Source organism: Prunus persica, chromosome G1, assembly GCF_000346465.2.
Source record: "Prunus persica cultivar Lovell chromosome G1, Prunus_persica_NCBIv2, whole genome shotgun sequence".
Lineage (NCBI taxonomy): Eukaryota > Viridiplantae > Streptophyta > Magnoliopsida > Rosales > Rosaceae > Prunus > Prunus persica.
In genome coordinates, this window is record NC_034009.1 from 12689460 (window position 1) to 12717245 (window position 27786).

Consider the following 27786-nt stretch of genomic DNA (forward strand, 5'->3'; position numbering starts at 1 on the left):
TAGTGCATTTATTGTAAATTTTAGAAGTTTAATCAAATGGAAGTGATTGACACGAGGAAACTGTTGAAAGGCGCACCATCAGTATTTCTAACGGGTATCCTTCTACAACAGTGCCACGTGTCATTTCAGCTATATTTGTATTATTTATTTTAAAAAATTCATAATAATTTAAATTAAAAATCAGAAAAATACACACTAAAAAAAAGGGTATGTTGTCCTTACGAAAAGGTCTTTGATTTTTGAGGTCTAAAATTATGATACCACAAAGAGTTCATGGTAACCATTAGATCAAAGAAACAAGAGTGTTAGGTTGTAGAAAATTAACTTAAGTTTTGGTTTGGTTGGAAACAAACTCGAATTGTTTTGTCACTTTGAGTTTTTGTAAGTCAAAATAAGATTTTTAAAGCTTTAGGGTGAAGAGAATGTCACAAATGAGTTCCTAAAATTTTTTTGTGTAATTTTTAGATTTTTAATGTATTATTATGAATTTTGGAAGTTAAATTATAAAAAAAATAGGGAGATTCACTATTATACTCAATATATGGGCTCAAATTATAAAAATACCTCATATAACATAGATTTTAGAAACACACCCAAAACCCATTTACAACATAACAAAAAAACTTTTAACTTATTATAAATTACAAAACTGACATCTATTTATTAAAACAAACTCAACTCCAAAATCTCATAAAAATACCCAAAACACTCAATAGGGCATCAAAGTAATTTAATAATTGATATTAAATTCAATAAGACCAGCTGTCATTTTTTGGGTTTGTTTATAGAAATTTAATTGTGTAGGGTTTATTTATAATATTAGTACTAAGAATGGGTATATCACTAAATATCTGAAAAAGGGAATGTATTTATTAAGAGATTTCATGCCAAAACTACCCTCATATTTTTACTAATAACACAAAAATACCCCTGCGTTTTGTGTGTGGTGTGCCTCCTCGCTGGGATTGGGTTCATGCTTAAAGATCTGAAAATATTATAATGAATAATTGTTATTGAATGATTGTGTATACAATGATACATCGGCATAGGATCTATATATAAGTTACATTGGATGCTCTAGGAATAGCGAGTAGAATATTTGATTAAAATATTAAAATGGTAGAGCCCAAGACTTTTAAGTCTCCACCTGAGAGTTGAAGAAGCTATATAGCTCCTCTGCCTGTCTCTGCTTGCTATTGCTGTCTTGTATTGCAAATCTGCATTCATCATCTCCTTCTCCTTCTATCTACGAAAGAAGCTCTGTGCCTGTGCGTCTTCATCCATCTTCAGTCTCCTCTTCTCGTTTCTTAATTAATTAACTAGCATTAATATGATCTGCTGTTTGTCTTGCGCAGGGTTACACAAGGAAACTAAGATGGCAGTAGAATCTGTGCTTACTTTTGCGGCCGAGGGAATACTGACGAAGCTGACTGACCTTGCTGCTCAAGAATTCCGTATGGCCTGGGGATTCAAAGCTGAACTAAGGAAGCTCAGTCAATCCTTACCCATCCTTCAAGATTTCTTAGGAGATGCTGCTGAGAAGGCAAAAGACGGGGGCAAGGCAGTGGAAGATTGGGTGAAGAAACTTAAAGACATAGCTGATGAGGCTGATGATGTCTTGGAAGAAATCAACTATGACTTTCTCCGGAGACGAGTAGAACTGCAAAACCAAATGGGAAAAAAGGTGCTCAACTTACTTTCTGCCTCCAATCCCATTTTGTTTCGACAAAAAATGGCACACAGAATTAGAAAAATCTGCGCTTCTCTGGCGGAGCTCAAGAATGAAGCAGCTTTCATTGGGTTAGTTGCAAAGAAAAAAGATCCAACCTCTCAAAGAATTAGGGAGGACAGAGAAACCAACGCATTCATTGGTAAAGATGAAATCATCATTGGAAGGAATGCGGTTGTGTCAGATATAGTTACAACATTGACCGACTCCAATACTAATGAACAAAATCTGTCGGTTATGGCAATTGCGGGAATGCCAGGACTGGGAAAGACAACTTTGGCCAAGTCAGTGTACAATGAAGGTGCTATCGATGAGTATTTCAACAAAAAATTGTGGGTGTGTGTATCAAACACTTTCAACGTCAATTCAATTTTAGCTGCGATGTTAGAATTACTCTCAGGAAAGGTAGCGACGACAAGTCAGCAAGCATTGCTTACAGACCTCCAAGAAAAGTTGAAAGAGAAAAAATACTTGCTGGTACTTGATGATGTTTGGAATGAAGATTCGGAGAAATGGGAACGTTTGATGAGCTGTTTGTCAAAGTTGAATTCTGCTCCAGGAAGCAAAATTATTGTCACTACCCGCAGTGGCAAAGTAGCATCAATCACAGAAACACTTCCGCGGCCTAAATTGGAACTTCTATCAACAGATGAATGCTGGTCCATATTGAAACATGCAGCTTGCTCAGATGGTAGTTCTGATATACCTCTTGGTGTAGAGAGAATTGGTTGGGAAATTGCTAAAAATTGTGAAGGTCTACCATTGATGGCAAAGGTACACATATATTTTTTTATACGTAAGTAAAATCATTTAGGGATCATATCATGAATGGGTTACTTTGAATTGCATTGATGCATTTTTATGTAGAAGGAAATAACAAGGTCTGAAAGAAGAGAATAGTTTCATGTCATCATGCCCATCACAATCTCTTTCTTCACAATCACTTTATTAAATAGAAATCAACAAAGATGTTCCAGAAGACATTTGCACTAGTACCCCACCGGAAAAGCCCTTTAGATTCCAACTCTTGGCTCAATTTTAGCATCCAATTGTCTACAAAAGTGGATTATAGAAGCTAATCCAACCAATTGGAGATTTAATTACACACCTAAAACTTAATACAAGTTTTTTTTCTTTTTCTTTTCCTTATAAAGAGAAAAAAAAATAAAAAATTTTGGGCAACAAGTACCATGCTAAGTGCAATAACTAATAGACATAAGAGCACTGGCAGCGCAAGACCCAACCCGGGTAGAAGGGCCCCCAGGCGAGCCCAACACAGCTCCAGCGCGAGGAAGAGAGCCCGGGCAGCTGCTGGGTCCCACGAGCCCGGGCAGGCCCAAGGGCAACTTCAGCCTGGGCTTCAGCCCGAGTTGGATGACGTCATGCTGACGTCATCCCTGACAGCAACCAACTGTAACAAGCCACGTGTCGCGCCAGGGACGCTCCGATGGATTTTTTTCCAGAAATCCGACGGTCCTCGTTTTTTTTGCTAAAAAAATTGCAAAAAAATTCTGAAAAATTCTGAAATTTTTTTAAAAAAATACCAAAAAATTATGTATTTTTTCCCTATAAATACCTAACCATTTTATTTACTTTCCACACAAAATCTTCATACAATTCTTCTCCATCCCCAATATTTTTTACTCTCCACTCACATTATTCACTTTCCTCACCAATTCTCCACACAAACTATTCTTCTTCCAATATTTCTTACTCTTCACTCACATTTTTCACTTCCCACACCAATTCTCCATACAAACTCTTCTCCTTCCAATATTTTTTATCCTCCACTCACATTTTTCTACTACTTTCCATTTGTAGAAAGAAAAAAAAAATCTTATCTGAAATATGAGATTATAATTTTTTTAAAATATCTGAAAATCTTATCTGACATGGGACACGTGGTACAATTTTAGAGGGTGAAAATGTTATATGAAATCTGAGATTATAATTTTTTTTAATGAATATCCGAAAATTTTATCTGGAATAAGACACGTGGCAATCGAGATTCTCATCCGAAAATCTTTTCTTAAAACAATGGACACGTGACAACCAAAAATATTATCCGAAAATTTAATTACAAAAGATTATCAAAATTAATGGTTTAAAGTATTAAAAAAATAGGAAATAAAGTACAATGAATAGTATTTGCCCTAGACTTGCCCTAGACTTAGCCCTCATGGGTGGAACCACAAATGGCAAGGCTGCCACTATTCATGTGAATAGTGACAGCCCTTGCTTGCCCTTGCCTTAGACTTTGCCCTTAGGGGTGGAGTTGCTCTAATGGTCCGCACAAAACACAACAATTTATCCAATAGACATAATGGTCAAAGGGCAAGACTATCATTTGAATCTGAAATACCTAAAAAATATTTTCTCTCTCTATCTCACCCTCAATACTCTCTCTATCCTTTGCAGTGCCCCACAACCCTTCTTCTACCTCCCCACTTCTCCCCAAAACAAACACTAATACCCAGCAATGACCCATGACCAGTACCTAAACAAGCATATGAAAGAAACCCACTTCCTCTACCCCTCATTACCACAAAACAACATCTCCCTCATCCCTACCCAACAGCCCCCCACCGTCCGCAGATTTCCCCCACCTGACCTCCTTCGCTTTCTCTGTTGTTTTTAATTAAACAATTTTTTATTTTTATTTGGTTTTGTTTATATAAAAAAAGTGTTTGAGCTTTCGTGATTTGGGAAGCAAAGGGTCTGTGGAGGTTAGAGAGAGACAACAAATCTTAGATTTTTTTTTTTTTTTTTCTCATCGTACAAATGTGAGAGTGAGAGTGAGAGTGAGAGAGAGAGAGAGAGAGAGAGGTTGGGCTTTGTTGTGGGTAGGTGGGGTGGCTTAGGATCGGGCTGTGATGATTTTTGACTTTTTAGTTTCTGTCAAGGCCATATATGAAAATACAATTTAATATTTTTTTAAAAATTAAAAATATTGTTTTGAGTGAAAGAGAAGTACTACGTGTCATTAGAAAAAAGAGAATGTTTAAAAGAGAAGGTTAGAGAGAAGATTACTAGTATTTTCTTAAAAATATTTAATATTTTAAAAATCGAAAAAACATAAATTAAAATTTTAGTATAAGAATAAAAAAAGTCAATAAAGCTTAAATAAAAAATAAAAACTATTTGTAAGTCCCCCGAGACCTCCTCTGGCTCTATTTCTATGATAGCGTCAGGCCTACCACTTGCCAACACTTTCATTCCCTTCAAATCACATAAAATCAATAAAAAGCAAAAGCAATTAAAAAAATTTTAAAAGAAAGAAGGCACATGCACAAGAAAAGAAAAAAAAGGCAAAAAACAGAGCAAGTCGACCTCAAAGAAAACTTTGCTTGTCTCAAAACCCACCAAACTCTTTTATTGTCGCTAGACCAGCCACGCTCAATGAAGTTTGATAGCATGTATCGTCATTTCTACCAACTTTGTCAGTGCAATATTTGCATTACTCCAACAGTTAAATGTTCCAAACATAACCAGATTTGCACCCCAACACTTGGTATAATTATGGGCGAATTTCACTTAGACCCCTTGACGTTTGGCATTATTACGGTCAGACACCCCAGATTTGATTTATTCCACTTACACCCCTATTTTTAATAGATGTTAACTCACACTAAAAATAAAAGACCAAGCCTGTCATTTGAATAGTAAAAACTTAAATATAAGATTAAAACTAAAGAAAAAAATAAAATTAAAGCCAAGTCATCCCAAAGCCACCAACCCACCAACCCAGCAGCCAGAGCCACCAACACGTCTCTCTTCCACGGCCATCAAGGCACACCTTGAGCTATTTAGGCCCAACCAACCTTAAATTCCCTCAATGAATCTAGACGAACAAAAACGAAGAATACCCCAATGCCAGCTACCAATCCAATCAAGAACCTCATTAGAAGAAAAAAAAACAAAAAACAAAAAACAAAAAAAAGCAAACAAACTCCAAAAATCGTAAAACCCTAGCTACCAATCAATTCTATAAAATAAAATAAAATAAGTGAAACTTTTTGCCCAAAACATACAACCCAAGCTACAAATCCAATTCAGTCTCCTTTTATCAGATAAAATTCCAAGAGTTTTAGGTGTTTGTTAAAACAAGTAATATAGGGGTCTAAATGAAATGCTCCATATAATTATAGTCAAATTTCGATTAAACTACCTAATTGTTTACTTCTTCTTTTTTGTCATTAGTAAATTTAGATATACATATCCTAAGTCATGTGTATCAACAGGTTTTGGGAGGCATACTTCGTTCTAAAAATAGTACTGATGAATGGTTGTCAATTCAAGAAAGTAAAATATGGGCATTACCAGAAGGCGAGGATAGAATCATGTCTGTTTTGAGATTGAGTTTTGATAATTTGAAATCAGCACCTTTAAAACATTGTTTTGCATATTGCTCAATATTTATGAAAGATTTTGAAATTGAAAGGGAGAACTTGGTCCAACTCTGGATGGCTGAAGGATTGCTCCGCTCTTTAAGTAATCAAGAGATGGAAGATATAGGGAATGAATATTTTAATATTCTATTGCAAAACTCCTTTTTTCAAGATGTTACAATGGATAAAGATGGAGTTGTTATCACATGCAAGATGCACGATCTTGTGCATGATCTTGCAGAACTAGTGTCAAAATCTGTTGGGAAATTGCGGTCCCTATTTTCAAATGGTGAAGACCTTAGCAATAGCTTGTCAACTTTTAATGCTCTACGTGTATTGAATTTATATGAGGCTAAAATTGAGGAGTTGCCAAGTTCAATTGGCAGGTTGAAATACTTAAGGTATTTGGATGTTTCTGGAACAATAATCGAAGAACTTCCAAAATTTATTGGCAAGCTTTATAATCTGCAGACGTTAAGAATGTGTCGTACATGGAATCTTGTAAGGTTTCCAAAGGAAATGGAAAATTTGATCAACTTGAGGCATGTTTATTTCGACAAGGATAAGGAAGTTCCATTTGGGATGAGACGATTGACTCATCTGCAAACATTACGTTACTTTAATTTGGATAAGGAAAGGAATCATGGAATTGACGAGCTGGGTGGCTTAAACCAATTAAAAGGTGAACTAACTATCTCATCTTTGGAACATGTGAAAGACAAAGACGAAGCGAAGAAATCAAATTTAGCAGGGAAAGCAAATATACGAAAGTTGACATTAGCATGGGGGTATGACTGGGAGAGAAACAACAAGGAGAGTGATGTTGATGTACTGGAAGGCCTCCAACCGAACCCAGAGTTAGAAATCTTAAAGATTAAAAACTTCATGGGTGGTAAATTAGCATCATGGATGATGAGTCTACTCAATTTGAAAGTGATCCGGTTATCTTACTGCAAGGAATGTGAAGAAGTCCCTCCACTCGGCCATTTGCCAAATCTTAGGCATGTTAAATTTGAACATATGGATAAGCTTAAATGTGTGGGAGGTGAGTTTTATGGTGCGGCTTTGTTTCCATCATTGAAAACGTTAGTTTTTGATTATTGCCCAGCTCTAATTGAATGGAAGGAAGCGGCGTTTCCATCTCTCCAGAAGTTGACACTTTTGAATTGCAAGGAATTGAGAAATGCTCCAAGTCGTTTTCCATCTCTCCAGAAGTTGGAGATACGTAATATTGACCAGGTCATGGCAATAGAAAATATATGTAGTCAACTAACCACTCTCACTCACCTCGAAATTCGTGGAGCCACAGAGCTTACTTGTCTGCCAGTAGGGATGCTGGAAAACAACCACAATCTTCGGGTGCTGCATATTGAGGATTGCAATAAGCTTAGCCATTTACCTGATGAGCTACACGCACTCCGTCTTCTTGAGGGGTTAACTCTAAAGAATTGTCCTAGTCTAGAGTTCATTCCAATTACCACCCAGAGCCAGAGCATGCCATGTCTCCGCAAATTGTGGATTGGGAATTGTGAGAAATTATCAAGCTGCCTGAGTGGGTTGGAATATTGCACCTCTCTTCAGGAATTGCATATTGAAAATTGTCAAAATTTGAGGCATTTACCGGTTGATGGGCTACAGACCCTTGTTTCTCTTGAAGAGTTGACTCTAATTGAGTGTACTAGTCTAGAGTTCATTCCAATTACCACCCAGAGCCAGAGCATGCCATGTCTCCGCAAATTGTGGATTGAGAATTGTGAGAAATTATCAAGCTGCCCGAGTGGGTTGGAATATTGCACCTCTCTTCGGGAATTGCGTATTAAAAATTGTCAAAATTTGAGGCATTTACCGGTTAATGGGCTACAGACCCTCGTCTCTCTTCAGGAGTTGACTTTAATTGATTGTTCTAGTCTAGAGTTCATTACAATTACCACCCAGAGCCAGGGCATGCCATGTCTTCACAAATTGAAGATTGAAAATTGTGAGAAATTATCAAGCTGGCCGAGTTTAGACAACCTCACATCCCTCCATGATGTGTCTATTTGTGGTTGTGATGGACTCACAAGTCTACCGAGGGGGCTACAATCCTGCACATCTCTTAACCGCTTGACAATCAGGGAATGCCCCAATTTGATCTCTCTGGCAGATGTCGATGATATATCCAGATTGCACTCTCTTTCCAGTTTAGAAATAGCTGATTGTCAGAAATTAAAATATTTGCCAACGGGGCTACGCTCTCTGACGAGTTTGGAATATTTGTCAATCGGTGGGTTTTGGGAAGAGCTCGATTCTTTCCCTGATTTTGAGCTACCATCACAAATCCGATGGTTAAATATCTCAGGGTGGCCTAAGCTCAAGTCTCTGCCTCAACAAATTCAACACTTTACTACTTGTTTAGAAGATTTGATAATAGATTCTTTCGACAGCATGGAGGCTCTTCCAGAGTGGTTGGGTAACCTTACATCTCTTATCTACCTGAATATGTGGGATTGTAAGAATCTGATGTATCTGCCTACCGTTGAAGTTATGCAACGCCTCACCAAATTAAAAACGCTAGTGATTAGTGGATGTCGCCTTCTGGCGGAAAGATGTGCCAAGGTGGCACAAGATTTCTCACATCCCAGAACTATATGGTAATTAATACTCTGATCAAATCAAATCATTAATTAATTGTTTGTTCAATTCCCTTCTCTCACTTTTCTATTTCCTGGTTTAACTACCACAGTTGACGGAGTTTACCTTAGTAAAGAATTGGAATCTTCAAGTGATGATTCGACTCACTCAAAGCCTCACCAAACTAGCACAGTACTCAACTGTTCATGTTTTTCATGAATGCGCCTTCGGGGAGTAGCTGCAACTTTCACATTGAAGCACAAAGTGAGCCTCTTCTCAATGTTTTTGCAGAGCTTTATACTTTCTATGTTTCTTTACTCATGGCATCTATCATCATTTCATCAATTGGTATAATTTGCCTACTTTCAGAAGGCTTTTACTCGAATCTGAAGAACAAGTGCTGAGAAACATTAGGTGAAAACTTTTTCCATCCAGGTACTTATGTTTCCCATTCGCTAAAAGTCATTTTCATATTGAATTATCTGAATATATATTGCACATGGGTTTAGCTTAGTTGTTTCACTGATGGCATCTAATATTATTTCAATTTTCCACAGTTTGTTGGTTTTCAGAAGGATCTTACTCAATTGGAAGAACAAGTGATGCGCAAAAGGTGCAAACTTAGTGCAGGTACTTCAGTTCAGTTCCCATTCCCCTGCATCACTATTTATTCATTTCTTTGGAGATAAATGCTGGAAGGAAAAAAGGTACCTGTATTTGATGAGAATTACGGTAATCATTATATTATACATTCCCATCTAATCATAACATCACTTTACTAGCATGGAGAATACAATTATTCTTAGAAATCATTTTCCTATTTATATATACATCTCCCTAAATTAATTTCATTACACTTTCTATCAATGAAGTACCTGCTCTGTATAAATATTTGTTCGACTGCATTTAGAGTCATGCGTAGATATGTTAGATATGTCATCACTTGAAACTCTTTCATTTTCTTCCCTTTTTGTCTTCTTCTTTTGCCGTTTGACTGCAGTTAAGTGTTTCATATATATATTTCCAAAGCTTCAATTACCGTGGTCTCTTTATGTGGAAACTTACAGAGAAAGTACTACCATTTGAAATTTTGAAACACCAGTTACAGTTTCCAGTTTAATTTATTTTCTGTTTTGCTAAAATGAATCAGTCAACAAGTTCTAGATCATATAACATACATTTGAATTCTCAGACTTAAATGAATCAATGCTATAAACTTGGATTTTTTAACACAGGATTCTACTTGTTAATCCCATATTAATTCATTATTCTAGGATTCTACTTGTTAATTAAATCTAGGTTCATATTAGTGAATTGAGGTTAACCTCTGCTCAAGCTTTAATAGTATTCCTTTTTTTGTCAATAAGAATTTGGTTGGCAACCTTTTGTAAATTGTTTGCTTCATCTATTAATCTGCAACATTTGTTATATGCTTCCATCTTACCACTGGATGCATCTGGCACCTCTCTTTCCTCACTTTGTAACCACTGTGTGTAGAATCCGAGTTATTTATGAGATAACCTACACACAGTAATGTCTCTTCAGAATTTGATGATACTCTTATGCAGATTTGGGGCTAGCATCCATTTGAAGTGTAAACAGTCCTTAGAAGTTGTTTATAAAAATTTGATGAACTGGAGGGTTTACTGGAGTGATGAGGCAACCTTGAAGCTTTCAGTGAACTATCTATTTGTATATGTGAGAATCTGAAGAATCTACCAGCAGTGGAAGCTCTGAAAATTTCCCCAAAATGAAAAGATGCACCGAGGAGAGCCAGTCATGTGTACGTTTCTTTCTCAAATCGGAATTTATGATTTGTTTTCCTCTCTCATTTATCGTTAATTAACTTATTGGCCATTAAGTTTATTGTCTACTGCAACACAAAGAAGAAGAAGAAGAAGAAGAAGAAGATATTCAACTCCTCCGTAGTTTGTTTGGTTTTAATTGCTTCGTTGAAGGAACTATAAATATGACATTGTGTTTTCACGATCTTTGTGGAATAACACTTATAATTGTTGAGGAAAATTAGGTTTGTTAGTCTGGAAGACAAACTAATACATAGAGAACAGGCAAGACCAGTTCAACTCTTGCACGATTTTGTTCCAATTTTCCGGATCTGCAAACAGAAGCTTTTAGTCCTTATTTTCATAAAATGGCCTTGTTTTTGTTGCTGGTGTTTATGTGGCCATGGTGTCATTGCAACATCTGTAATCCTCTGTTTCATATTTTAATTTTTCTCTCTTTTCCAGGCAAGGAGATACATGGCATAGTGCAGCCAATGGTGTTTTTCATAATGCAGGTTTCAGCTATATATATGGCATCTCAGTTGTTGAAGGTGATTAACTTTTTTACCTTGAGTATCTTATAGTACGCTAAAATAATAATCATGATACATGTTGAGTATCTTGTAGTCCTCTGTTATTTGATAGCATGTCATTTTTACTTATGTTGTTGCAAGAATCGGAAAAAGGAGTCTTCAGTTATAAGCTGTTTACCATCATTTTAAAGGTTGAAGGTAATTTTGAACGTTTCTTGCTAAGTTTATCTTGGTGTTATATTGACCAGGCAGAGTCGAGATTGAAGAAGAAACTCATGCATGCGATGTGCTTGTGATCTAGAACTTATTGTTTTGGACAATATGGTAAGCTACTATCCCTTTACTTTGTTTTCTTGACACATTAATAAATAGAGTTATATTCTTATTTATGAGATAACCTACACACAGTCATGTCTCTTCAGGATTTGATGATACTATTTTGCAGATTTGGGGCTAGCATCCATTTGAAGTGTAGACAGTCCTTAGAAGTTGTTTTTAACAATTTGATGAACTGGAGGATCTACTCGAGTGATGAAGGAACCTTGCAGTAGTTGATGAACTATCTATTTGTACGTGTGAGAATCTGAAGTATCTACCTGCAGTGGATAAGGTCCGAAATTATCGCCAAAACAAAAAGATGCACTGAGGAGAGCTGCCCTAGTGGCAAAGGTTTTCTCATATTTCCAAGACTCAAGTGTCCTTAGCAACAATTTTCTCACTGACTTTTTAGTTGAATATATATATATATATATATATATATATATATACATTCCCCTTCTATTGAGGGACACCCTTTAGGGTACTCTACAATTTTTTTCCCAATGATCCAAACCGTCTATTTTTTAGGTCTTCATTCATAGATCATCCTTTCAAAAAATTAGACAAATCGGAAACCGTTTCGACATCCAATTGTGTCTTACAAAATCAATAAACATGGTGCTTCAAGAAAATGCTAAAATTTCAATAACTTAATTGAGTGGTCAAATGATATCGGATTCAAGTGTGTATATATATATATATATATATTTGTGTTTAGTTTTTGGTGTCATTACAGCATCTATGCTTTCCTGTCTCAGGTTTTAATAATCCTCTCCTTTCCAAGCAAGGACGATAGTGCAAACAGTACTAATCATTTGGCTTGGGTGACTCGGCAAATGTGAATGAGAATCAAGTGGAATGTTGCTCTTCTTCACTCTCCCTGTGGGTGTCTGTCTTCATAATGCTAAAAAGTAAGGGACAACAGATTCATTTTTAGTATGACATTGTATCAGGAATCCACACAAGTCTATTTTGGTGGAAGGTTGTTCTGCGCAGTTCTTGCTAACTTGTTCTAGGTTTGATATTTGACGAGGCAGAGTCAGCATTCAAGAAGAAATTCATGAATGCGCTATGAGTGCCACTTCCATGCATGTTTTTGTCTCACGAAATTTTAATTTGCACAAATTGGTAAGCTCTAATCCCTTTCATTACACCGAATATTTTCTTGTCATCACAATACTGTAGTTGTATTCTTATGAGTTTGCATCACAGGGAAACTTCTTATGGTGCACCATAATTGGAAGACACTTTTTACTTGGAGGGCGTTTATCATGAAGAAAGCTCCTCCTAATGAAGTCCTAAGACCTATCTCTTACAAATAAGATAGTTTAAGTCTTTTTAAAGCACGAATGATAGCAGAAGTTAATAAAAAAAAGCTTGTGAGTTTAGAATGTATTTGGGGTTCTTTGTTGAGAAATGAGTTGAGAGATAAATTTCGAGTGATTTTAAGAACTTTCCTTGTCGTTGTAACGATCTTCTTTTCTTTTGATTTAGTGGATTATGAACTCAATCGGCCGTGGCCGTAGACCAATTATGGTGGACCACGTTCATTTTTGAGTTTATATCTGCTTTTGTCTCCCTCTCTTACTTTTCCTGCATTTGGTTTGCAACAATGGACTAGAGAGCCAAAGGCCACAAATTCGTTCCCATTTGCCGTCCTATTGACCACTTCAAGACAGATTGATCTTAAGAAGATCATTACGTGGAGCAACAGTCTGAGGGAGCTCATCTGGCTAAAACAAAGTCTGAGAGAAGAAATGGTTCTAATATTTGTGAATCTTCCTTTGATTGTATTACGGTTGAATGTTCCATTATGAGAGAAGTGCGATATTTGGTGCACTGATCTTTCTTTGTTGAACTTTCTTTGTTCTTGGATGTTTAGGGCCGCTTCCACACCCTTGTCTTCAATCAATTGTTTGACCTGACTTTATTACAATTATTATGAATACATATTATTTTAAAGTGTTAACTTCTGCAGATTTTCTCTCATGCGGCTTATCAAAATCCAGAAAACCCCAGAGGCCTAATTTGAAAGGCCAAAATGTTTAAAATCAGCCCATGAACTGCCACAAGTGAGCTCAGATGAAATTTAGAGTAACCTGTGCAAAACACCAAAGTGAACATAATGAACCCATGATTTGTCTCTCATTTTAATGGAAGTGCGATTTCGGGGTTGCTATTGAGAAACAATGGAAGAGAAATACATGTACAGAGAGAGATCGGGAGAGAGCTGTGGGCATCGCAATGGACGAACATTGGATATCAGTCATACTAACAACAACAGCCTTTTGTGTAAATGGGAAAATGCATGAGGAATACTATTTTATATTACTCATTGTATAAGACAAAACATAAACCACAACTCACATTCCAGCAGCAGATTTAGAGACTTGCTTCAGAGCATTGGCAATCTCATCAGCTTTCGCTTTCCCACTTACATAGGTGACCAAGGGGCTCTCTGGAGGAACAATGTCATCTCTTAGATAGCTTCCAGATGTTCTTAGCAGCTCTTCTGAACCCTTTGCCACCACCCCTTTCATGATTATGGTCTTATGAGTCCCGGATATCATTTCTTCATAATCGGTGTCCCCACTGTCTCCAAGGAAAACATACATGTTTGCAACATTCAATCTCCAACGAACAAAAAGGTACCTAACAATCAGAAACGAAGAAACTGGTTATCAGTTTTTAACCATGTAATTAGGCCCCAGAGTCATTCCGCCATTACAAAATCTACTGAAAGCTAATAACTACTCAGGGCACCCCATTCCTCACCACTTGTGCCAAGGACCAAGGGTGGTTCGTAACTGATTCAATCAGCAGTCTCCTTTCCCTTCTTTTGAAAGAAGTCAAAAGTGACATAGATAAACTTTTACGGTCACTCATTTTTGCAAAGGTTCCCATACAAGCAATGAACCAAATTGACACCAAATGCTATGAAAATTAAGACTGACCTCATTTCACAATTTAAGCACAGCATAAGGATCTTGTACTGTGAACAAAACAACAGAATCATTTAAAAATAATGATCTATATTAAATCTAAACTTCAATTCTGTGTCCTTTTCCTTTTTCTATTTTCATGCAAATCTAATCTGGGATTTAGTGTAAAGCCACCATCCCTTGACAATGAATAAATGAGCAACAAATAAGGATATTACAACAGGTTACATATTATAGTACCAAAGTATCCAAAAAGATTGTCAGCAACCATTTTTCTTATTGAGGTTAGTCCCTGAACACTCCCTTATTGCGTTTATGGTACCAACGTCCATACTTTAAGGCTTAAGCAAATGCAATTTCAAAGGTAAAAGACACAGTAAAACTAACCGTTAACTTATAGAGGATGTCCATGTATTCCAAGTTGTAAATATCAACAATACCTTACCTTAGTGCCTGTGCTCGAGAAGCAAGGAGAGGAACAATTTGCATTCTTGTTGAGCTCCTGGAGTACATTGGATGGCAACGCAGACCCCGCATCCTGAGTTTCTGCCTCAAATCATCAACTTTCCTTGCCTGCAGAAGCATACATTTTGAATTCAATCCAAAATAAATAAAACCGAATAATTTCTAAATTGCCAACACTCTAAATTTATTTAGAAAGTTCATCTACCTTACTAGGATCCTTTATTAAGTATGAGATGCAATGAGCGTTGCTTGATTTCAAATCTTCCTGAATGTGGCTGGAAGCCGCAGAATTTCGATCACCATCAGGGGCATTCAACAGCTTCCAAATGGTTTTCTTTAAACCTTCACAACCCCAACGGTAGTCAATATGTGATGCATAATCTGGATCAGGGAAAAGTCTTCCATCTTCTTCTGTATAAGTACCAGGGTAGTAAACTTCACTTCCACTGCTACAAACCAACGCATCAAACTCATTTGCCTGTATCTTCCCCGATGCCAAAAACTCTACTGTTTCTGACATTGGCATAGCCGTTAATAGAGCAAACCCTGTGACTCTAGCACTTTGAGAGTCTAATCTGACAGCCTTAAATATTTCTTGAACTACCTGAATCATCTGCTTTTCAGGAGATCCGGAACTGTCATAGCAATCAAGCGCGACAACAATCAATTTCCGTCTCCTCCTTAACATGGGATACTTACTTGCCACATTATCCAGCAGCTTATTTCCACCTCCTTCATCTTTTGGACCATACTCTGGTTTCTTCATCTTGCTTAGGACACGTTTCACTTGATCTTGCACCTCGTGATCACCAGCAGCTGCAGTCACGTCAAGAGATTCATTCAATGAAGATTTATCCCCATCAACTGAGAGCCTAAGAGACATATCTTGTACATCCTTAAGGGAGTCATTGAGAGACCCTTCAGCAGCCATTTCATCCTCTGGGGTGTCAGTCTGCCATTGGGGATGCCTCATGCGGCAGGCTGCTACCCTAGTCAAGTAAGTCCGGCAGTGTTCAGGCCATGAGTAGAGGTGTATGTTCTTCCAACCGTTCTTTCTGCATTCACCCCACAAATTCTTCTCCGATAACAACTTAAGCAGTGCACCAGCAATTGATTGCTGATCATGAGGGTCCACAAGCAAGCCGTTATTTAGCGCCTGAAATTCACAAAGTGAAATAAGAAAAGTAACTTGGTCAACATAATTGCAATCACTGTCTTCTTTCTCTTAGCTTGCATCAATTGAATTTCCGATTAGAACAAAGTAGACAATTAAAAACTATAACAACTATCTGAAAGAATTCTGAAATGTCTCTGTTGTCCCTTCTCTTCCTTCTAGGTGAAGGGGCATAGGAGATGTTCACTTCATAACATCTCAAATGCAGCACAAATGTTAAATAAAAAATGTTATACCCGATGTATGTCAACCGGTCCACCATTTTTTGTAGCCACCATTGGAAGCCCGTGTGCTGCTGCCTAAATCATATATAAAAAAAATGTATTAAACCGCAGAAGTCTCATTTTCTGGAGAAAGTATAGATCACTTTAAAAGCCAGTATGCAGTAAAAACTAACCTCAATCAAGGTTAGCCCAAAGGGCTCCACTAATGCTGGATTTATGAAAACTCCCTGCCATAATCTAACCCTTTAGCACAGAATATTTGTTAAAACTATATTGCTATCTAGAAATTGTGAAAAACAAACCAACCTTTGTTTTTGCAGCAAGCCGATATATATCTGGAACATCTGATTGCTTGTGATGCTTTGGATAGGCCACTTGCCCATAAAGGTCATACTTATCAATCAGTTTCAACACTGTGGTAAGCACACTAGCATTTCCAGCAGACATCTCATCTATATAGTCCCTATTCCCCATTATCAGCGTCTGTTCAAAGCATATTAGTAAGTTGTCCGAATTTTAAATTGCATTGCTTAATGGTAAATTGAGTTATTGGGCAAATCCACTTACAAGATTAGCTAGGTCTCTCAGAGGACGGCATTCTCCAAAGGCTTTCAAAAGAGTGGTTAAGTTCTTCTTTGGATCTGGTCTTGACAATGCCAAGATCATTGGCTTGTGAGGATTTGTAAGGAACCGCATCAGCTGCCAAAGGATTTTGAATATGAGGCAACAACAGGATTAAAGTTTAAATGCACGATTATATGATGAGGAAAAGGCACTCACTTCTGACCATATTGTTGGAAGTGCTTTTGGGGAAGACCCATCGGTACCACCAGTAAGTTGAGTAAGTTCCCCATCAACCTCAGGAGCATCTTCTTGGACCACAACATTACTGAAGTCCATGCCCGGAGGTATAACCTACATAGGGAATGTACTTACTTAGAAAAAGAAACAATCTCATTGCCATATGTCATGTTCATCTTCATTTTCATAGATAATTCAAAATCATGAAATTAGTTTTCAATCCTCAAGTTTCTTCTTGTAGTCAAAATGGGATTGGAAGTACATTCTGGATCTGGAGTCATTCTTCCTTTTCTAGTTATCCATATTATAAAAGGACCAAGATCAGGAAACAAAAATTAAAACAAAATCATTTACACATATTCTTTCTTCCTTTTTCTAATTTATCAACACCCAAAACATCCTCGATAAGGCAGTGCTAGATATAATAAAAAAGAAAAAAGCAAAACAAAGAAAATCATGAGGAATAAAGCCACTGGCTTACCACCATCCTCGGCATGTAACGGCCATGGCAATTTACTCCTCGCCTAGCACGAGCACGCAACACTTTCTCAAGCTTGACATCAAATCCATCATAAAGTCCCCATTGCTCGTCGATCTCTTGTTTTGTACTTGTAATAACAACTTCTGCAGCATCAAGGGAAAGCTCTTCTGCTTCTATCCTCCTCATAATCTTATATGTTGAATTGATGTCCTCCTTTGATTGGCGTCCCTGCTTAAGAAGCTGTTCTAGCTTGTTTCTTCCAAGTGAGTGTCCTGTTAGAACCATTGGGACATTCAAAGCACCAGAAAGAAGAGCAGCACTATCCCCTGCATCTGCATAGTGGCCATGAATTACATATGGCCAAACAGGCTGGCCTTTACCAATCTGTTCACCCAAAACTTTGGACATGTTAAGAATGTGAGCTAGAGCACCATCTACAAATTCTTGAATATATGGCCAGAGTAATTCTTTGCTGAGATATTGATCACGTGGACCAAATGGGATTCTAATAATATATGCTCCACTACTTTCTCCTAGATCACCATCACCATCTTCAGGACCTGCAGTTAGCATCTCTGCTGGTTCACCATAACTCCAATCAACCTCAGGAGATGACACTTGGCGAGTAAAGAGATCTACCCTATAAACCCCAGGCATCCTTGCAAGAGCTCGAGAAAGCTCTACCACATATTTGACCTGATATTGTTGTCATAAAGCCAAACACAGATTCAAATGCAAGTAACAGGAAAAAAAATTTATCTTTATTTCCATATACTCAGAGAAATGCTATGGCCATCAGATACCTGTCCACCTGTATCAGAGTCTCGACCGAGCTCCATGTTTTCTCCCCGGACCAAACCATGCAAACTGTTGATCAAGAAAAGTAATTTATTGATTTAACTGCTCAAGTGTAAATTTTTTTAACTGAAAACTAGCCTGGTCTGTATTAAGAAACCAGAAACTCTAACATGATGACATGCAACGTATATATTTATACCTGATAAGAACAATATATAGCTTCTTTTCCTTTTTATCATCTGACCACACTTCCAAGTTAGAAATGTTACGCTGGAACTTCTTCCTTGGAGTATCAGATGGCAGCATCTCCCCCAAACCATCCCCCTTCTCTCCTTCTGACAAATCTTCTGACATGTCTTCAGTTGCATCCCTACGTCCTTGTTCCCGCTCCCATCTGCGGTTTGCTAACCGTTGATGTTCCTCGATCTCCAACTAACAAGAGTCATGCGAGTGTAGTGTATTAGCCAAGCTATCATCTTCTCCAAAACTAAAGTAAACAAAAACTAGAGGGGAAAATGTGTCCCATTGACAATCTTGGACAGATAGCCATCAACCATGGGGAAAAAGTGAATTGGCCTCTCTCTTTGAAGATTATTTCAGAAAGTTCAGACAGAACTAGTTCAAAAACATGGTTCGGCCTAAAATTTAGTGCTATAGTATGAACAGGATAAGCATACAGTACAAGTATTCTAACACTAGGACAGATTTACAAACTTCCATGTACAAGTATGAATGTTTGCCTCAAACTTCAAGATATTGAATTAATAAATCAACTTAGCTTAAAAAAGAAATTACTAATTATTTATTTCCAAATCTTAGCAAAACAGGGGAGAAACACTAATCAAACAATTGACATTGCTGTAAAAACATGATCTCCACAAAGAATTAACCATTTCTAAAGTTAAAAAGCCCAAGTTACACACACACACAAACACACGAAGAGGAGGAAAAGGATTAATAATAAGAACCTGTTTCTTCTTACGGGTAAGATGCCAAATGCGCCAGCACATGTTCTCTAGCCTGGAGCCGCGCTCACGTGTGTTGCGGGTAGCAACCACTTTGATCCATGTCCGGTAGAGGTCAGACTCATCGACCCCTGTCACCACCTCCTCCACAAAGTACTTGGTTGGGTTGAAATTCCCTCTGTCTCTCAGATTCTCCGGCACCGGCTTCTGCTCTTCAATGGCGGAAGACCCACTGTCCAGTATGGCCTCCAAGTACCCATTGATCCACTCATTTCCAGCCATTTTCTACAAACCCCACTTTTTTATATATTATTAATTTCTCCACTTTCTACCAAGAAAAGAGCTATGGCTTCCCTGTAATCTTAACAAGACCACACATAACATGCAATGATATGTAATGGGATGGTTTTAATTTGCAATTTCAATGTCCCAAAGGATTTTCATTGGAGAAGAAAATATGGGTTTTAAATGACAAAGCCAGAGAAGTGATCAACGACCCAAAAACCATGACATGCAGAGCAGATATTCTTATTGGGTTTTGTGTTTGGCTATTTTCTCAGACTTTCTCTGTCATTTTCTCGGGAAAGAGAGTGAATATTTTGTGTGTGAAATTAACTGAGCAGCAGAAGAGCTTATTGGGAATTGGAATTTGAAATTGTTTGTGCGGTGATGAGGAAGTTAAGCTGAGTTTGGAGACCGAGTACTGAGAAGAACTTGTTGAATGAGTGGGAATAGAGACGGATATGGGTGCGCAGAGAGAAACACATGGCATTGGAACGGTGGGTCCGAAATGAGGACACGTGTCGAGAGGATCTTGAGAGTCACGAGAGGTGTGCGTCCCACACGTGTCCCGTGATGGTGGGTAAATCACTCCTTTCAAGATCGTCCGCTTCCCAATGCGAGATGGCCGCATTTGCTTTTCATCTCCCGAGAGATTTGGAAGCAACCAACTGCCATCGCTGCTTTCCTCTAGGAATGTTTTTTTTTTTTTTTTTTTTTTTTTTTCTTCTGGTTGTATTGCAATTTGCAATAACATTTTCTTTTCTTCTTCTGTTTTTGCTACATGTTGTTTCTACACTGAATTTTTTAATCCATGCCATTCCTTAGACAATTAAGAAATAGAAAATTACAAAGGGCAACCCTAATGTTTAAAACAACCTCAATAAACAAGGATGATTATGACTATAGAAATATAGTTTCGTAACAAGATTTTGATATATATATATACAGTCCCGATCTTTTGGACTACAGGAGTCCAAGAGATTGTGGTCACCCACCGTTGGATATTAATCCAATGGTTCAAAATGATATATATAAATGCAATATGACATAAATGATTATTACCCGATTCAAGTTAACCGTTGAATTTACATCCAACGGTGGGTGACCATAAATCTCTTGGACTACAGGAGTCCAAGAGATCAGGACTGTATATATATATATATATATATAACAAAGTTTTTATATATTCTTGATAGGCAGTGAGTTTATAGTTCGAGTTGTTAGAAGTCTTTGCCCCCCTATACATGTGGTCCTCTGTTCGACCTCCTAACGCCCAATATCACTTCTTATAAAAGAATTAATATTTTCAATAGTAGTATATTTTATTAATTATGTAACAATTAATGAAATGGTGATTTTTTTTGTTGCTGTGATATCGTAATGCTGCTATTAATTTATAATATGAACGAACGACATAATTGATATGTCATGTATAATATTAAAAAATAGATACGCATTTATAAAATGAGTAGATTTGTATAACACCACATGTGCAGTATGATGGTGATTCCAAAAATTCACTTTAAAAAGTCACAATAACTCAACCCATTTATATCTTTGTTGTTGGGTTTTGCCCCTTTGTTCTTTTTGGCATCAATTTATTTACTTAAAAAATAACTTTAATTAAAGTATTCTAATTAACTTGAATTATAGTGGTAGCTTTTTTCAGTAATGAAAGAGATCCTAAGTTCACATATCCTCAAGTTGATAAAAAGATGATCCCTACTTGTAAGAAAAGTAAAGTGAGAACATTGTTTACCATTTTCGTACAACGTTGTCGAATAATTCAAACAACATTTTCATCCTCAACTTCCACCTGGATGCGACATGAACTGCCATCGAATGACTCAAATGGATTTTACTTGGCACCGATGATTGCAAGTCCAAGAATAAACTGCAAATTTTGCTTGAAATTTATAGATCCCTAGTAATTTTTTGAAATCAAAGAAACAGACTGTTCATGTACACTACTGTACATAAACCTCCCATTTGATGAAAATACAGGATTATTTTTTGTAACTTCATAATTATCCCAATTTCATCGTTACTATTCCAATAAAGAACTTTAAAACCCCAGTTTTTTTTTTTTTGTTTTGTTGAGATATTTAGTTATATACTTATTCTTAGCACTAGTGATATAGATAAACCCTACACCAGTTAATTTCTATAAACAAACCAAAAAAAAAAAAATTCCAAAAAATGACAACTGGCCATATTGAATTTAATTTTGATTATTAAATTACTTTGATACCCTTTTGAGTGTTTTTGGTTTTTTAATGAGGTTTTGGGGTTAGGCTTGTTTTAAGAAATTGATGGCAGTTTTGTAATTTATAGAAAGTTCGAAGCCTCTTTTTTATGTTGTAAATGAGCTATGAGTGTGTTTCTAAAGCCCATTTTATGTAGGTTTTTTTTATAATCGGGTCCATATATTATGTATAATAGTGAATCTCCCTTTTTTTTATAGGCCTATTTGGAGAGAAAAACTCAAAACTAGTCACTTATTATTTTTCAAATTGGTTCTTAAAAAATGTTAACTCACTAAAAACTATTTAGAAAATGACAAGTTGCTAGTTTAAATTTTTCTCTCCAAATACACTTTATATAAGTTTTTATATAACATGTCATGCTAAAATAGACTTATTCATAAAAATTTATTTTTTAAATCTCTTATTTATTCAATTGAGTTGAATGTCCACAATTGTTTGTCATTTTCTTCTTTCCATTAATTTATTCACACCCTATCCCCTCCCTAAACCTGCTTGCATTTGACATACAGTATGTGGCAGCAGAACATCTTGCCACCTAGTGGTAATCACTATCAACCAAACTTTATATCTCTTCCAAATTTTTTGCCTTGAATGTTTGAATACTTTTTCAGACTGCAGGTAACCTTTACAAACGCTCTACATCAATTGTTTGAATACTTCACCAGCACAAACAAACTGCCACAGCATTAATTCAAACAAATATAATTGGGAATGAATAAATTGCACATCCAAGACAGAGACTGTTCGGTGACACTAGTCAGTCATTTATAGGGGGAGAGATTACCTTTCCCAACTGAATTATTGAAAGCAAACCTTGTTTGTGCATATATCACATTGCCCTCTATCAGTGTGTTGTGTAAGTTGTTCTCCTGCATGTACTAATTCTTTTTTTCTTGTCTCCGTGTATGGATTTAAATTGTGCCCCTTGCTTTGGGATTTTAAAGGTCATATATTTTCATGTCGAGCAAATTCTAGTAAAGAAAAATTAAGCAGAGGATTTTCTTCATGATAAATTTAAATAATAGAGAACGAGCGCCAAATTAATCTACAAGTTTTTAGTACATTTTGTACACACGCGTGTTATAATATGAGGATATGACAAAGTTTATTTTCTCCCGTTAATAGTGGGCTGCTGTTCGTTTTTTAAAAATTTACCTTGTTATCAGAGTAGGCGGATTGATTGGATATAAATTACTGAACTTTTACATACCCTTATTTAATATGCGATATTCATGTGTTGTCCTTTCTCTTTGAAATTTAAAACAAAATTGGAAAATTAAGTGGCCAAATCAGATTGAATATCTTGAATCTAAAAGAATCAAAGGAAATAACGTCTGCATGTTTCAACTTTCTCAAGTACAAATTAGAAAGAAAATAAATATGCTTGAAATGGTAAAAGGAATCAGTGTCGTTTGATAGGTATACGTGGAAGCCTTGCTTGGACCACTTGTTCAATGCATGCCACGCATTGCTTTATGAATTTCATGAACTGTCCAAATTGCAAATATTCTCGTACATCACATGTGCACTGCAAATAAAATATCTTTAGGTTAAAAGAGACATTGTCGCTTTCGTATGCTTGCTTTTGAGGTTGACACACTAGAGCAAATTATTTGATCAATTGCAACACTTTGGAAGAAATGATTTTTGTGCACATTTGGGTCACATCATTTCATGCTCTTATATACAATGCTCAGTATATTCTTCCCCCCTTTCTATTTTTCGTTTTCAATATTCATTTGATATAACTTAGTATTGTTTATGTAATAATATTTCCTCGAAGATATTGTTGCTTGTATGTAATTATAATGCATGGCATTTTCTTACGTAATGATAATAAAGATATGAAATTGAGATACATAATGTGGGAAAAGAAAAAAGAGATGACAATATGATCGAATTTGCAGACAAAAAATCAGAATTTCTGTTTTGGCTGAGAAGGGAAGCGGAACAAGTGTGACTAGAGAGAGATAAAAAAGATTGGACCTTGTGTTGAGCTCCAAGCCCCACTGCTCTCCCACCTCCCAAATCCAACCACTCCGAATACTCGTGCCGGGTTGTGGGACTTCCCACCTCTCCGAGCACCTCTATGATGTCGGGTTTAAGGCCATCACCAACATTGACTTGTCTGAGATTGCCATTTCCGATATGTTATGCCGCAATGCGTGCCAACGCCCTGGCATGAAATGGCAAGTCATGGACATTACCACCATGCAGGTATACGTAATTACTTCAATTGACTCGGAATGTAAAAGAAGAACGAGTCACTATAAGAGACTTGTAACTCAACTGATTAAGAACAACCGACTTTGTTAGCTTCTCATTCAAATTTGTCGATAATTAGAACAGCTTCATCCTAGCCTTGTATATATATTTTAAAGGAGCGAGTCAGTGCATGCATGCAAAATAATTAATACTGATTAACCGTTTATGTATAATTTAATTTAATTACAGTTTGAGGATGAGAGCTTCGACGTTGTTGTGGATAAAGGTGGATTAGATGCTCTAATGAAGCCCGAGTTTGGCCCAAAGATGGGCAATCAATATCTAGCAGAGGTATATCTCTTCGACTTTGTGATTTAGAACATTATACTTGTATATATTTATGAGGCATTTAGATTTTAGGGTAAATAATATCCTTTTTGTACATGTATTAATTTAAAATACATGTGCAATTGCAGAACAAATAAATTCACAATAGCACATGGTACTAAGGTAGGAAATTTAGTTTGGGTCACTGAAACATCTTCAAATTCAGAAAAACAGTAGGCTTTTTTGTTCTAGACTAGGGATCTAAAGTGAGCTTATTTCGAATTGAGGGATTTTTGTTGAGAAACTGAAATTAACTTAAACGTAAAAGGATTCTTTGAGTAAACGTATTTCACAGCACAAGAATACTGCAGTTTTCCTCTCTTATATATATCTGAAAAACAAAGCTTACAAAATAACAATCTCCACAATAACCACTAACACACAAGTGCAGATTTTGTGGAGTTCAACTACCTTAAGCAACGGAAGCAAATTTGAACGTGGTGAACAGACTAAACCACAACTTCTACATTTTAGGACTTCATCTTGACTTGGTCTCTACATGGCCATGTCAGCATTATTTAATTAAAAAACTAATTAAACTTAACTAAATAACTTTTAACACCCTCCCTTAAACTGATTTTTACGAAAAACAGTTTAGGATCTCTACACCATCACATAATCATCTTCCTGTTCAATGCTTTGAAATGAACAAACTCCCAACATGCTTCTCAGCTTCTCAAATGCAGGTACCATCACATAATCATCTTCCTGTTCAATGCTTTGAAATGAACAAACTCCCAACATGCTTCTCAGCTTCTCAAACGCAGGTTGCTTCAAAGGCTTAGTTAAGATGTCTGCAACCTACTCCCCACTCTTGCAATATTCAAGTACAATCTTCCCATCACTGCACAGGTCACGCAAAAAATGAAAACGTACATCAATGTGTTTACTTCTCCCATGCATGACTGGATTCCTCGATAGCTTTATAGTTGACATGTTGTCGCAGTAGATGGTTGTTGGTCCCTTTTGAACATCACCAAGCACTTCAAATATTTTCCTAAGCCACATAGCTTGACAGGAGCTTGCAGCTGCTGCTACATATTCAGCTTCTGTTGAGGAAAGTGTCACAATTTGTTGCTTCTTTGAGGACCACGATATTGCACCAGAGTTGAGCAGAAATGTGTGACCGGAAGTGCTCTTACGATCATCTATATCACCTGCATAGTCACTATCTGTGTACCCAACAAAACCAGAACCATCTTCCTTTTTATAAAACACACCATAATCAATTGTCCCCTTTACATACCTGAGAATTCTCTTTGCTGCATTGAGATGCATTTCAGTTGGTTTTTCCATATATCGGCTCACAAGACTCACTGCATACATGATGTCAGGCCTCGTGTATGTTAAATACATGAGACTCCCAATTATCTGTTTATAGAAAGTGCTGTCAACCTCCTTTCCACCTTTGTCTTTGCATAGCTTTAAGCCGTGTTCAGCTGGAGTTCCAAATGGCTTGCAGTCATCCATCTGAAACCTGTTAAGAATGTCCTGTGCATATTTTTTCTGGTAGATGAAATTACCAGCAGTAGTTTGAATGACTTCCAATCCAAGAAAATAGTGCATTAATCCTAGATCAGTCATTTCAAACTCCATCATCATAGACTTCTTGAATTCATCAAACATTTTAGCATCACTTCCAGTGAATATCAAGTCATCAACATACAAGCATACCATGAGTATTTTACCTTCTTCCTCAGTCTTGACATAAAGTGTGTGCTCAAAAGGACATTTGTGAAATCCAAGCTTAGCAAAGTGAGCATCTATGCGACTGTACCAAGCTCGAGGTGCTTGTTTCAATCCATAGAGTGCTTTCTTCAGTTTGAACACCTTCTCTTCTTCTCCTTTTCTCTCATAACCAGGTGGTTGATCAATGTACACCTCCTCTTGCAGGTTTCCATGCAGGAATGCTGACTTCACGTCTAACTGAAAAATTTTCCAGGAATTTTGAGCTGCAAGAGAGATCACTAACCTAATCGTGTCGTGCCTCGCAACTGGGGCAAACACCTCTTTGTAATCAATGCCATGCTTCTGCTTGTAGCCCTTAGCTACCAAACGAGCTTTGTGCTTGTCAACCTCACCTTTTTCGTTCAACTTTGTTCTAAACACCCATTTAACACCAATGGTTTGCTTTCCCTTTGGAAGATCAGTTAACTCCCAGGTTTGATTCTTCTCAATGGACTTGATTTCATTGTCCATTGCTTCCCTCCATTTCTCCTCTTTAACAGCCTCAGTATATGTGATTGGATCACTATCTACAAGTAATGCAAAGTGAGCATTTTCATCATCAGAACTTGAATAACTTACATCGTAGTCCATCATCCATGCTGGCCTCTTCCTTGAGTTCTCATCTCTCAAATTGTATCTCTCTTCTTCAAACTGTTGAGATGACTGAACTTCAAGTTGAGGTGGTTGCTGGGCTTGAGTTTCAGGAGCTGCTACCTCTTCATTGTCTAAATCATCATAAACTGGAATTTGTTGTTGAACTGATCTGTTCTCAGACCAATTCCACATAGTTTCTTCATCAAATATCACATCCCTGCTTACCACTATCTTCTTTGTAACTGGATTGTACAGTTTGTATGCTTTTGAGACTTCACTTACACCAAGAAAAACACATTTTTCACTTTTGTCATCCAACTTCTTTCTTTTCTCATCGGGGATGTGTGCATATGCTATGCACCCAAACACCCTAAAGTGATCAACCGCAGGCTTCAATCCACTCCAAGCTTCTTGAGGAGTCATATTCTTAACAGAAAATGTGGGACTTCTGTTTAAAATATGAACTGACCATAGCACAGCTTCAGGCCAAAACTTCTTGGGAATTCTTCCTTTGACTAGCAAACTTCGAACCATGTTGAGAATGGTGCGATTTTTCCTCTCACTTACACCATTTTGTTGTGGTGTATAGGCAGTGGTCAGCTGTCTCTTGATGCCTTTCTCTTTGCAAAATGCATCAAATTCCTTCGAACAGTACTCTCCCCCACGGTCAGTTCTTAGAGTTTTAATCTTCTTTTCTGATTCATTTTCAACTAGAGCTTTGAAGCTTTTGAATGCTTCAAATGCCTCTGATTTTTCCTGCAAGAAATATACCCATGTCTTTCTACTAAAATCATCAGTAAAGGAGATGAAATATTTCTTGTTACCATTTGAGATGGGATTTATTGGTCCACATAGATCAGAGTGAACCATCTCCAGGATTGATTGAGCCCTTGCTGCCTTGCCACTTGGAAAAGAGTCTCTTTTGTGCTTCCCAGTGATGCATTCTTCACACATCTTTGATGGAGGAGTTATATCAGGTAAGCCAGTGACCATCCCTTTTTGGTGAAGTGTTCTCAAGCCATTAAAATTCAAATGGCCATATCTGTAGTGCCATCTCCACGGGTCATCTTCTTTGGCAAATAAGCAAGCCTGCAGAGTCTTGATTTTCAAA

The 27786-nt window shown here is 37.0% G+C and overlaps 2 protein-coding genes across 8 annotated transcripts; one reads left to right on the forward strand and one right to left on the reverse strand.

The window, feature by feature from the left end:
• LOC18788470 (putative disease resistance protein RGA1) lies at positions 1112 to 13331 on the forward strand. Of its 6 annotated transcripts, none has more exons than XM_020567803.1 (13): positions 1112 to 1268; positions 1356 to 2503; positions 5971 to 8747; positions 8840 to 8991; positions 9097 to 9162; positions 9285 to 9434; positions 10296 to 10510; positions 10977 to 11062; positions 11293 to 11368; positions 11490 to 11713; positions 12121 to 12273; positions 12400 to 12490; positions 12575 to 13331. In XM_020567803.1, exons 2-4 carry the CDS (start codon positions 1376 to 1378, stop codon positions 8841 to 8843), a joined length of 3909 nt encoding a protein of 1302 aa, XP_020423392.1. In that variant the 5' UTR covers positions 1112 to 1268; positions 1356 to 1375; the 3' UTR covers positions 8844 to 8991; positions 9097 to 9162; positions 9285 to 9434; positions 10296 to 10510; positions 10977 to 11062; positions 11293 to 11368; positions 11490 to 11713; positions 12121 to 12273; positions 12400 to 12490; positions 12575 to 13331. The 6 variants fall into 6 exon arrangements, with proteins under 6 accessions (XP_020423392.1, XP_020423388.1, XP_020423386.1 ...); XM_020567799.1 differs by having other exon boundaries at positions 9285 to 9357; positions 11467 to 11713; XM_020567797.1 differs by having other exon boundaries at positions 9285 to 9357; positions 12379 to 12490.
• LOC18790710 (probable sucrose-phosphate synthase 3) lies at positions 13596 to 20198 on the reverse strand. Of its 2 annotated transcripts, none has more exons than XM_007225340.2 (12): positions 19216 to 20195; positions 18447 to 18679; positions 18253 to 18316; positions 17450 to 18145; positions 16948 to 17082; positions 16735 to 16866; positions 16474 to 16650; positions 16341 to 16394; positions 16180 to 16242; positions 14975 to 15925; positions 14750 to 14877; positions 13596 to 14014 (listed from the first exon to the last, which is right to left on the reverse strand). In XM_007225340.2, the coding sequence occupies exons 1-12, from the start codon at positions 19492 to 19494 to the stop codon at positions 13726 to 13728; spliced, it is 3201 nt and encodes a 1066-aa protein (XP_007225402.1). In that variant the 5' UTR covers positions 19495 to 20195; the 3' UTR covers positions 13596 to 13725. The 2 variants fall into 2 exon arrangements, with proteins under 2 accessions (XP_007225402.1, XP_020423402.1); XM_020567813.1 differs by having other exon boundaries at positions 13930 to 14014; positions 14745 to 14877; positions 19216 to 20198.

Coding starts and splice junctions, on each gene's coding strand:
- LOC18788470 (XM_020567803.1), top strand. CDS start 1,376: ATGGCAGTAGAATCTGTGCTTACTTTTGCGGCCGAGGGAATACTGACG. Junction 2,504..5,970: donor GTCTACCATTGATGGCAAAG/GTACACATATAT, acceptor GTGTATCAACAG/GTTTTGGGAGGCATACTTCG.
- LOC18790710 (XM_007225340.2), bottom strand. CDS start 19,494: ATGGCTGGAAATGAGTGGATCAATGGGTACTTGGAGGCCATACTGGAC. Junction 16,651..16,734: donor TGAGAGACCTAGCTAATCTT/GTAAGTGGATTT, acceptor TGCTTTGAACAG/ACGCTGATAATGGGGAATAG. Junction 15,926..16,179: donor GACCGGTTGACATACATCGG/GTATAACATTTT, acceptor TGTGAATTTCAG/GCGCTAAATAACGGCTTGCT.